We start from the raw sequence: 12589 nt of genomic DNA, 5'->3' as shown, positions 1-12589 counted from the left end.
GGAACTGTGGAGGGTGTTGTATGGCCTAGGGATGCCCCCGTACATCTTAAACCTTCTCATTAAATTGCATAATGCCACCTATGCCCAGGTTAGATGGGGTTTGAATGGGGAAAAAACTGAAAAGATTAGGGTCGAGAGGGGAGTGCGGCAGGGTTGTGTTCTGGCTCCCACCCTAATTTCCCTCTACATCAATGGGGTGGTAGAGCACCTGCTCGGCGAACCAGCAGACGCCCCCACTTTGGGAGGCGTAAAAATTCCAACATTGCTGTTCGCCGACGACACCCTCCTCATTTCGAAAACCCCCCAAGGACTCCAGAAACTCCTGAACCGCTTCCAGGACTTTTGCACCATTAGAGGATTAGTCATCAATGTGGACAAAACCAAGTATCTAGTCATGCACCCCCCTCGTAAACTTGGTCGTCCCCCTATTTTGAACTCCACCCCCCTTGAAAGAGTGGCAGAATTCGATTACCTGGGAATCCGTTTAAGTGATGCGATGAGCTGGTCTGCCCACATCAATAAAATGACAATCGGCCATAAAAGGGTGGGGGGGGCCCTCCTCAAGGAGTACAGCAATTCAACCAAACAATGTGTTGCCCCATTAATAGACATTTACAAAGCTCGAGCTGTATCCGCGTCACTTTACGGAGCCGAACTGTGGGGCCTAGGTAAACTGGAATCTCTGAGCAAGGCCGAGAACAAATTCATTAAAGACCTCCTTGCCATCCCGACGAGTACTCCAACAGTTCCGGTCTTAATGGATGTAGGCTGCAAAGCAATCGGGGACCAGGCACACCTTCGCCCTCTCTTGCTTTGGGCTCGTCTGTGGAGGGTTCCGGAGTTAAAATCCTACGCTGACGGGTTAGCAGAGGTGATGCGCTCTGATGGTTGGCAGAAGATTAAATGGCTCAGGGTCATTAAACAACTTTTAGGGGATCTAGGTCTGGAATCCTGTTGGCTCAGCCACTCAGCCCCCCCAAAGGAGTCCCTAAAAAAACTTTATTGGGAATGGGTCTCCGCGAGGCGCATCAGCAACCAGCACCACTGCAAAACCACCGCAGCATTTTTGTTAATAAAAGATGTTGTTGCCTTCGAGCCCTACATGGTTTTAATTACCATCGCCATGGACCGGTCTCTGTACATTAAATTCCGATTAGGAACCCTTCCCCTTGCCGACCATTGTTCGAGGTGGAACAAGTCCCAGCCAGCATCACGCCATTGTGCCCTATGTTCAGACAAACCAGAGAGTGTGCCACATTTTCTTTTCGAATGTCCGGACTATGGGCGCCCCAGATCACGGTGGCTCAAACCAATTTGCAGAGAACTGGGCACCCGCCAGCATACGGTTGCCCTCCGGATTCTATTAACTAATACAGCCCCTCCCATTGTCTGTGCCGTTTCCAAGTTTTTAAAATGGGCTTGGTTGATTCGACTAAAAAGACTGTCCATATCAATTGAATTCTGTCTTAGCTAATTTATTCTGACCAATTGTGTTTTTATTCTTTTTATTCTTAATGTACAGTCACATTTTTCGATATGCTGTTTTTATTTTTTGTAATGCTTTTATGATATATGCATATCGAAATAAAGCAATCAACAACAACAACAACAATATATCTATATCAATATTTCACATTAAAAGATATTAGTGAGCCAAAGAAATGTAGGGGTTAGTGAATGAGAATTAGTTAAAGCCAGTTTCCAGGGTTAGCAGGTGAGATGCTAAGTCACTTTTGAGCGTAGTTTGGCCGGGAGTCTATTCCACAGGTAAGGTCTGAGCTGGGATGAGCAGAATCACAAGGAACTCGTAGGAGGCTTTGGTCAATTGGGTGAAGGATGCATGTATGTTGTCATCATGCATGAGAGGTAGGTGGCTTTAAATACGAGATTAAGTCGTTTGAATTAAGACATTGTTGCTGATAACCAGCTAATTTGGTAATGATAGAAGGATGTATGATTGTGCCTCAGAATGCAAAATTTTGAAATTTCTGATGGAAGGAACAAGTAGTAAGGGAGGCTAACAAGGAGGCTATTGTAGTAGTCTAACTTGCTCAAGATGAGTGTGCCGAATAGTACTTCAAACTCGTGAAAGTGTATATAAGGATGCGTTTTGAATATAATGAGAACCACACAGCCGCTGGGTTATCTTTGATGGTGTACTATATCTATACATGGATGCAAGATATTTGGTAGCTGGTATTAACTACCAAAGCCTCCATTTGGAGAGTTAAAATTTATTTTCTACCAACCCTGTTGTGGATGGTTCTTTATGCGCTCAGCTGCCTAGGGCAGACTATGAAAAATTAGGGATTCATTTAGAGCCTGGTGGGTGATCTGCTGGTGCTCCAGGGGTACGGAGGTCGCAGTCTCCTTCACCATCCGTCCCATTTAGAGATGCCCTCTTGCCTGAATAGGATTTTTGTGCTTTATTGGGAGCCATGACAGTATTGCAAGTTGGTCAAACAGGTGCCATGCTTAAAGCTCAAGCACAGCAAGCTTTTTTTGTTTTTAGAAAATAAACTCCTGAACTAGATGTTTTCTCTTAGCAAAGATCAAATGGTCAATCAATCAATCAATCAAGGGCATTTATAGAGCGCACTACTTACCCGGAGGGTGTCAAGGCGCTTGGGGGAGGGGGGGTGCTGCTACTGCTTGAACAGCCAGGTCTTGAGCTTCTTCCTGAAGGAGAGGTGGTTTTGGGTCAGGCGCAGGTCGGTCGGGAGGTAGTTCCAGGTCTTGGCGGCCAGGTAGGAGAAGGACCTTCCTCCTGTTGTCGTTCTTCGGATGCGGGGGACGGCGGCGAGGGCGTGACTGGCTGATCGGAGATGGCGTTTGGGAGCGTAGAAGTTGATGCGGTTGTTGAGGTAGCTCGGGCCTTGATCGTGTAGGGCTTTGTGTGTGTGGGTGAGGAGCCGGAAGGTGATTCTTTTGTTGACGGGGAGCCAATGCAGGTCTCTCAGATGTCCGGAGATGTGGCTGTGTCATGGGATGTCGAGGATGAGTCTGGCTGAGGTGTTCTGGATCCGCTGGAGTCTCTTCTGGAGCTTGGCGGTGGTTCCGGCGTAGAGGGCGTTGCCGTAGTCCAGTCGGCTGGTGACGAGGGCCTGGGTGACCGTCTTCCTGGTCTCGGTGGGGATCCACCGGAAGATCTTTCGTAGCATGCGCAGGATGTTGAAGCACGACGAGGAGACGGCGTTGACTTGTCTGGTCATGGAGAGGGAGGAGTCCAGGATGAAGCCCAGGTTGCGTGCGTGGTCTGTCGGTTTGGGTGCGGTGCCCAGGGCGGGGGGCCACCAGGAGTCGTCCCAGGTGGAGGGTGAGGAGCCCAGGATGAGGACTTCCGTCTTGTCTGAGTTCAGTTTCAGGCGGCTGGTCGTCATCCACTCGGCTACGTCTTTCATCCCTTCGTGAAGGTTGGCTCTGGCGGCGGCAGGGTCGTTGGTCAGGGAGAGGATCAGCTGGGTGTCGTCAGCGTAGGAGATGATGTTGAGGTTGTGTTGGCGTGCGATGGCCGCGAGGGGGCTCATGTAGACGTTGAAGAGGGTGGGGCTCAGCGAGGATCCTTGAGGGACGCCGCAGATGACTTCGGTGGCCTCTGACTTGTACGGTGGTAGACGGACTCTCTGTGTTCTTCCGTCGAGGAAGGAGATGATCCATTCCAGAGCCTTCTCCTGGATTCCGACGTTGCTGAGGCGCTGCACTAGGGTGCGGTGGCAGACAGTGTCGAATGCCGCGGAGAGGTCTAGGAGGATGAGGGCCGCTGTTTCTCCGTTGTCCATCAGGGCTCGGATGTCATCGGTGGCAGCGATGAGGGCGGTCTCGGTGCAGGGAGTTTTCTGCCTGTGGCTCCCGTCATATTTTCTCTGCCCATACCCGTCATGTATCATATGGTGGATATGGTCAAGGTAAAGTAAAAGCTTCAGTCAGAATAGGGTGGGGTGACTGTCACTGCAACCTAGCAGCCCGTTGGTGGACAGGTTGCCAGGTCTGTGATAACCAGTGATGGATGCTCCACTTGTGTAAACCTAGAGCTTCTCCGACTCTAAGTAGAGTGGGGGAGCCACAGGGTTGGGGGGCAGAGACACCATCAAATAGACCCTGGTAAATGCTCTGCAGGTCTACCAGGGGGTGGAGGCAGCAGAGGACAGTCTGTCGTATTTAGAGATGCACCTGCCTTGTAGAGATCTCCTCACTGTGAGGGGTACTGTTTATAAATATTAATAAATTAACACATATAACTCGACATGAATTGTACACAACACCACTTATATGGGAAAGTCTAATAGCGGTAGGTAGTACAAGGGCTATCAGGCTTCAGATCTTTCTTTCCACATTCAGAACTGTTGAATGGAATATCCTTTCTACAAACATTTATAAAAAATTTACCTTCTCATGTTTAAGGAAAACACTAAAATCATTCTTGTATTGGATTTGTTTTGAACGTATCAGTTGTTGTACGTTTGATAAAGAACACTACCCTCTCACATCCACCTGGAACTTCATACGTGAATCAAAAAAAGTTTTTTTTTTATTTTCCTACTGATGTTACTGCTTTTTAATTATTTAGACGATTATTTACCAAGTATGCTTTATGGTTCTCTGTCTTTGCATTCGCGAGTGTGATACCCACCCCTGTGTCACTATGATAAATAACAGAAACATATAAAGTACAACACTCAAAGGGTTTTTGGTGTTGGAACCAAAAACCTTGTGCCCAAATATTACCATTTGTTGGCGTTCACTGGTCAGTCGCTGCAGCTCATTCAGAGCGAAGGCCGCCTTCCTCTCACACACCTCCAGGTCCTTTGCTGCCTGCTGGATCTGCAAGAGCAACTCCCGCCTCTCCTAAAATTAAAACAATGGACTTAAGACTTTGTGACAGTAGTAGGGTGACAAGAGAAGCATGAAAAATTACCATTGCAGTCTAGCAAGTCTTTAGCAAGCGAATGACTTGACAACTCAAGAAGAATTAAGCCAGGCTTTGCTGTGTGATGGAGGGTGCAGTTCAAGGAAAGCCTTGTTCAAAACAGTTCTGTTTTTAAGCATGTAGGTTTCCCCCTGCTGTTACATTCAACTAAAATGAACAACTTCCAGTGTAGTGGATAGAGCACAGTATGTTATTGGTCATAGCTAGCGTTGAACAAGAATTTGAATGTCTTTCTTTTTCATTGGCCTCCCATAGCCTCTCTGCCCAACAACTGATATGGAATTGGCACCAACAAGAGTACCACTGGACTTGACTTGCAGGGGGTTTTTGACAGAAGACCTGAAGGTTAAGATGTTTTCATGCCTTTTGTGCCTCGCGCCTTTCCTTTCAGCATTCTCCTAGTGATGAAATACTGCTGAGGGCTGGAGGTGCTTGAATCCTCTGATGTTAGAACTGTTCACTCACTCACTGGTGAATGCTGCAGTGGGTATCTTCTCTGGAATATAAGGTGTTACTGGAAAGCAATTCAGACAAATTGTCACCTCAGTGATATATGTCCCCGCCTAGTGATTCTGTGTTAAAATATTGATAACACATGGTGTGCATCCTTTTCCATGAGATGAGGTTTCCTACTTGTGGCTTCTGGTCCAGAGTGCTGGTGGAAGACGTCTGTGGCGTATTCATTCTAAGCCACTTTCTGGCATTCCTCTTTCTAACTTCTGTATGTTAAGAAGCATCCCTGCACTATACATATACTTGTGTGTAGGCAGGGTCAGTTTCTGCATTTGGGCTTCTGCACTGTCACTCAGCCAGCGCGCTTATGTCTTTCTCGTGAAGGATCAGTGGTATGGGTCATTAAGTGAACTAGGATTTTAGCTACTGGCATCTGTGGTGACCATTTCCTGGGTGTAATTCTATGTCCCAAAGGGTGCTGCATTTTCTTCATTTTAACACAGCAGTGGATCCATTCTCTATATGGAATCCAAATCATCATGGCTGCTTGTGCATCTTGCTTTTCCTATCACTTGTACCTCTGGAGTTGTAGCTCATAGCGTTGCAGTGTGTAGGTTGCTCCTCTTTCCGCCGGGGTCTTCATCGCAATCTGGTCTTTGCAGTCCAGTCCTATTTCTCTATGCCAGACAATCAAGCTCCAATTTATGTACTCTAGTGACCAGCCTGAAAATCAGGTTCCTTTTACAAGGCTCTTATACTTACAAGACTAAAGCTAATGTTCCAATGTTGCTATTCCTTTGAAGCTTGAAGGCCAGACCTATATTGACATTCCATTCCAGAACTTATAAGCTACAAGATGCAAAGGGACTACAGATGTCACACCTACACCCAGTAAAGAACGTGATTGGCTCATTTGAGTACAAGACACACATTTGTTTTTTCACTAGGCCTAGTTAAGGGATGCTATGAAACATTCTGTAATATCCTATGCACTAATTTGCAGTTTAAGGAGGGGTATTTCCTTCACTATGTACTTCTTCTAGTCTCGTTCCAAAAGATTACATTATGTTTTTTGAACGTTTAACATGGCATCATGGCACTAAAACACCTTAAGAGTGAGGAGTGCTGCCATACGCTGGAGGTAATTCCATAAAGCATGTATTAAAACAACTGTCTGCAAAACTATTCTTTTGCTCTAAATTTTACTGCAACAATTTGAATACAAGGAAACATGTACCTCTTGTGTACACATCATGCATGAATTTGACTAAGTATAAAGATGAATTAGGTTGCATTCATAGTGGCTTCCTTGCTGACTTCTCCTAGCACCCATGCTGAACTACAACCAGGGCAACCCAGGATCTGTAGCTTCCAAAAGCCGGGGTGAGCAACCTGTGGCTTACTAGATGAAGCAGGTGGTAAAAGCAGACCTTAAAGTGGAGCTTTTATGTTTCTCTGTCCCTTTAATCATTTGGATGTGAATGCCAGTAGAAGCTGGTCTTAGTCCAGGACTTGTAATTGCTACTCATGCTTTGCCAATAAGGATCAGAAAGAATGCTGTGTCTAGCAATTTCATCCCCCCAGGCAGAAAGTAGAAACATAACTCACAGTCTCTGCCAATGAGACAGAAATGTCTCACTCTAGACTCTAAAGTTAGATTTTCTCCTTGATCTCTCATGCCCCAAAGAGATAGTATCACACTGAAACCCCCCTTACATCCCCTCCACTGATTTCCGTTTGTTTTCATTGTAGGAAATCATTGGTCTTAGTCCTTAAGAAAACTGCTGTATGTTATAAGAAGTATGGCACAGAAAGTTTGTATCTGCAAGTGTAGCAGGTAGATTTCATGTGTGGAATGTGGGCTTGAATACAAATTGGGTCAAACTGCGCCAAGACATCTCCTTGTACATATTACGCTATACAAACAACATATCACTACAACCTGTTGTGTTTAAACAAGTTTCATTGTAGACTCATCAGGATGATCTTGTAAGTGACACAGATGTCAATGCAGTTATATTAGATCTTTTTGGTGGAGTGGGCGTCACATGAGATTCTACAGGAAGCTCTTTTATATGAAAATTGTGTGTCTGATGGTGCATAAGTAAAATCTCCAGAATGAACCATTTGTGTCTCTCTGGAGGTGCACAAGGATGATCTACTGAGTTGACATGGTCTGTCTTGAGAATCAGGGGAATGCTCTTCTGTGTGAAGATTGTGTCTCATGATAGGTCTAAGACCTCTACTTCATACAGGAGACGCCTGAGGAAGAGCTCAACTGCAACACATATTGCACAGATGGAAAATGCAGTACTGTTAAAACAGTCGACGTGACGTTTCGATCCCTATCTCCAATAATTAACTGGGATCATCTTCAGGACTACTTATAATACTTTTGCCTGAGTGTTTTTTAGCCGGTTAATGGTGAACCGACGGCGTCTATTTGCGGAGCCTCGTAGGCAATTACGCTACACCAGACGGGACTCCCAACGCCCGTTTCCGAGATTCTTTCAAGGATCTGCTGGAACCGGACTGCATCACCCTGCAGCCGCCCTTTGCTCCAAGTCGTCCAGGCTCGCAAAACCTAAAAACGCACCTGGCCTTCCGCCACCACGCATAGGCTGCCCTAATTCGGTCAGGAACGTTCCCCAGACGTCCTGCCACGCCGCCCATAACCTCACGGAAGCCTCATCAGGCTTTCTGTTCATTTGTTCAGGTGTACCACACCGCCTACGAGGCTCCGCAAATAGACGCCGTCGGTTCACCATTAACCAGCTAAAAAACACTCAGGCAAAAGTATTATAAGTAGTCCTGAAGATGATCCCAGTTAATTATTGGAGATAGGGATCGAAACGTCACGTCGAGTGTTTTAACAGTACTGCATTTTCCATCTGTGCAATATGTGTTGCAGTTACTGTTGGTTTGTGCTTACACAAGATTTAATTGTATTGTAAGCCACCTTTTGCTCCACTCTGTTTGCCTGTCATTCTTTCCCCATGTATTGTGTTCTCTCCTATTTTACTTGGTACAGGCTTGTGCCCAGTTTTTGATCTGTGTTGTGTCTCACGTAACCGTGCATCTTCATTTTATTTTGGAAATACATATTCCTCTGTCCGGCTGGACATTGGAGAAAAAGAGACATAGTTCTTTTCTAAGTCTGTGTTTATCTCTCATAATTGCATTGAAAAAGTTTTGGACCTTTGTCTTTCTTAAAAATCATTAATTACCCAAGGTCCTCAGCTACCTAGACGGGTCCCCTTGTTGCCTACACTGGTATGTATTTTAACTGCATATATAACTGCATATATTTTAATTGATTATGGTCTTATCGAATGTGTTACTTGAATTCTGTATTTTAAGTTCAGAATATGTACTTGAAGCTTTAATTCTCTTATGTACAGTAATACAATGACATGAACAAGTTGTGAGAAGTTGGCCTGATATATAATGTTCACTATTCTAGTGAGCACTTTGTATCAGTCCAAACAACCCTTATTGATGATTGGTTGTAAGTCAACCTTATAGACCAGCTATCCTAGTAGCATGGATACGAGCAGTCTTCGGGCTAAACTCCAGAGGGCGTGTTAAGCCAGCTGTTATACCATCACATATACCCCTTGAACACCAAGTGAAAGGACACCACACAAGTGTTATGAAAATAAACAGTGTATTTATTTAGATCACAACAGCCCTGTACTCTTTATGAGGACAATTTACACAAATGCCCGAGGGGCACGAAAAACAATATACTATGGAAGTGGAATGCGAAATTACTAGCAGGTAAGTACGGTACTAATAGGCTTTGGAATCGCTAGGAATACGTTACTGAACCTTCAGATTACTAGTAGGAGGCCTAGGGGACTCGGGTGCAGAGTGTGCACTCTCACGCGGGATGCGGGACAAAGTCTATGGTAGCTAGATATCACAAAGTTAGTGTTATCGGGCGAACCCGACTAGATAGGATGAAAAACGAAAGGGATCTGGACCCTTGGATAGTGAGGCTATGCTGGGGCACCGAAGTGCCGAAGTTACCTAGCCCAGGGGCTGCAGCTGCATAGGTCTGAAAAGACGTCAGGAATCCTCGTTGCAGTCTATGGAGCCTGAAGAAAGAAGTTGCTGGCAGGCGACCAGTGAAGAAGTTCGAAGTGATCCAAGCCTGGATCGAAGATGGATGACACCTGAAAGCAGAGGGGACCAAGTTCTTAATCACTAGCCAGTGATTGTGGGGGCACCAGGATGGCACCGGGCGAAGTCACCTCGACCAGGTGAGTGGCGACGCTGGGCTCTGCAGTCTCACGGACCAGGAGGCGTTATCGGCGACAAGGATGGAGGTGCGAGCTGTCCCACGATGGTTGATTCTGTCGACGTCGCTGGACCCAGGATTGGGGCAACAAGTCTCGGCAAATGCAAGCCCACGCGGTGGACTTAAAATGGCATCTGGGGTGGACCAGGAGGGTCCGGGGTGCTCCTCTTTTGGAAGGGAGCAAGGGCCAGTCTGGAGCAACCAGACCAGCAGTGTTGTCGTCGTTGATCGTCGTCGGGAAGGCCACAAGCCAGCGGGCTAGTAGCCAGACAACGCGGTGAGCAGCAAAAAGCAGAAGGGCCCCTCGCAGATCTCGTGGATGCTGGGAGGCTGGACTTCGGTGCTGGAGCTGCTCAGGGTCGGGGCTTCTCGGACCCCAAAGCACTCACCAGAGGATCCCTCGGCGGTCGTGCTGGATAGAAGTCGTGCAGTTCTGATGATGGCCGGTCCTTCGAGGTCTCATCGCACCTACGGTTCTCAGCGTAGCTGTAGAGGTAGGTAGAGGTCAGAGGTGCCAGGGAGGCCGGGTCTCGTCGTGCTGGTCGGTCGGATTCCGGAGGAAGGACGTGCAGCAAACCGCAGAGTTCTTAGATGGTGCCTGCGGATGCAGGGTGACTACTCCTTAGTCACAAGGGAGAAATCTTGAGAAGAGTCGAGAGTTCCTTTTGTGGAAAAGTAGTTTCTTGATTCAAAGATGATCTAATTTGGAAGGGTCCCCGCTCCTGCCTTTATCCTAAAGAAAGGGGTGGGTACGCGACTAGGTCCTGCCCTAGGGGTGGAACCAGGAAGGGGGGTGTTTACACCCCTCTCCCACGCCGGACTTTCCCCAGCTCAGGGGCTGGTGTGCCCCTGGAACTGGTTTAGCCGGCAGATGCGTAGTGAGCACCGGGGTGCCACTTGCAGTCACCTTCCTGTAAAGCCCTGCCTACCCAGGATACTCAAAACCCTGTCTGGGATGGTGCTAGCACCGCCCCTGACAGGAAACCCTTTGTCCAAGCTCCCCTCGCTGGAAGGTCTCCCAGCTGCAGGGGGTCAGACTCGTGTCTGTGGTGGCAGCATCCATTTTGTGATGCTGAGGCTTGAGTTAACTTTAACCGGGGTTCACAGTTACATACATGTCGTGTCCCTCTAGAAGGGTGGAATGCTAACCCCGTCGCCAGAATTGGCGAGGGGTTAGTATTCTAATTCGTATGACACCTTACTCGACATGTTTTGATAAAGCGATACCAAAGATAGCATTTAACCGCAAGGATTATAATGCACTTAAGAGTATATGGTATGCGTTATCATGGAACAGCTATTAGGACTTGGTTCCGCAAGCTGCAAACGGGCTCAGCTCATGCCAGAGCACCATCTCACACGATTCCAAGCACTCTGCCTTCAGGATTGTCAAGGCCTGCCATAGGAGTGACTGATAGGAATCTGTGTGTTCATTTTAGGGTTAGATATAGGTATACTATATCTAAAGCAAAGGGTGATTACACCACCTTGCCCCAGCTGTCGTGCAGCCAGTTGTGTCCGATTTAGATGGCCAGCCAGGGGTGGCATAATACATGCGTCAGCCCCTGGTAGGCCCTGGGTACACCTATGCCCTGAGTTACAGGGTCTGATAAGGTGGCCCAGTAACAATTGGAAATGTACCTAAGGTACATGGAATCCATTTTAGAGAGAGAGCAGTAAGCCTGGGGTCCTGATTGGCAGGGCCCCAGGTCAACTAAGTCGGAAAACCAGCAAAACACCAGGCAAAAAGTTGGGGGCAACCATAGTCAGGTATCCACCTTCCTACACAACCCCCCCAAACGAAAGGAGATAAGGCTATCCTTGACCAGGTAAGCCTATATTGCCTGAGTGGCCATATGAGGTGGTGCATGCACTGGCATGGTTACCCCCTGTATCGTGGTCCACTAAGCAACCCCTCACTCTAAGGGTATCTGAGGGTCTCCACCATAGGGAATCACTACCTGTGGTGTGCTTTGGCAAAGTAAAAGGCTGGTGTGGGAATGGAGTACTGAAGTGAGACTCCACTACTGTTGGGCTCAACTTCCTCCAATCACTATCCACCATATGTGCCTTTCTTTCCAGTACTGAGTTGCTATGAGCTCTCAGGGTCAACCTCTGGCTACCTAAAGCTGGAGGCTGAGTCCCTCTTTTTGGCTTACTGGAGGGACAGGTCAGGTTTGGGGGTTTTAGGCCCCAGGTTTGGCTGTGCCCAACAGTGTCCAGCTGTGGGAGTTTCCTAGCTAATTTTAAGGGGGATCCCTCAGGAGTGTGTTTTATTTTCACTTGGCTAGGGTTACTAGCTTCAGTGATCCTAATATGTTGATTGGGGATTTCTTTTGGACAGGGGGCCCTTTGGGGTCCACCACTGGCCTCCCTGACCTCTACAGCCCTGGGCTGGCTGAGGCAGGGTAGAGAGGTGCAGGTTACCTGCTCCAGACTGGGTCCCACCTTGGAAGGGTCCACTGACATCAGGGGCTCTGCCAGGCTAGGCCTGACTACCTCTGGGGCAGTTTCTTCACAAGGGGTAGAGTCAGTTCCCTGAGGAGGCTGGCTCTCACCTAGTGTCTGGGAGGGGGAAGACTTTTCTTCCTCCTCAATGCTCTCAGTTTGGGTGGAGTGATCCATTGTTTCAGGCTTCACAACCCCACTATCTGTTTGAGTAGAGGCTGAGACCATTTCAACCTTGCCAACCTTTTCAGGAGGGCACTCAGTTTGTGTTTGGGCTGTGACTGTCACAGCCCTCCTAACCTGTTCAGGAAAGTCTGTCTGAGCCTGGGCAGTGGCTACCACTGCTCTTCCAACCTTTTCAGGGAGGAAGGATGCTGGGACTGGGGCTGTAGCTATTACTGCCCAACTAACCTTTCTGGGTAGGCCTATCATCCTGGAGTGAGTTTCTTGCTCCACCT

At 47.6% G+C, this 12589-nt stretch overlaps 1 protein-coding gene across 1 annotated transcript in view; it reads right to left on the bottom strand.

Moving 5' to 3' along the window:
- LOC147728953 (uncharacterized) overlaps positions 1–12589 on the bottom strand; it is a 291189-nt gene that overhangs the window by 97002 nt on the left and 181598 nt on the right. Inside the window, exon 15 of the mRNA XM_086959204.1 lies at positions 4726–4845. Coding sequence (XP_086815330.1) covers positions 4726–4845 — 120 coding nt within the window. The remainder of the gene's footprint in view (positions 1–4725; positions 4846–12589) is intronic.

The sequence above is a fragment of the Lissotriton vulgaris genome, chromosome 2_2 (assembly GCF_964263255.1).
Source record: "Lissotriton vulgaris chromosome 2_2, aLisVul1.2, whole genome shotgun sequence".
Taxonomy (NCBI): domain Eukaryota; kingdom Metazoa; phylum Chordata; class Amphibia; order Caudata; family Salamandridae; genus Lissotriton; species Lissotriton vulgaris.
The sequence above is the reverse complement of the archived record's forward strand: the minus strand, read 5'-3'. Positions and strand labels throughout refer to the sequence as shown.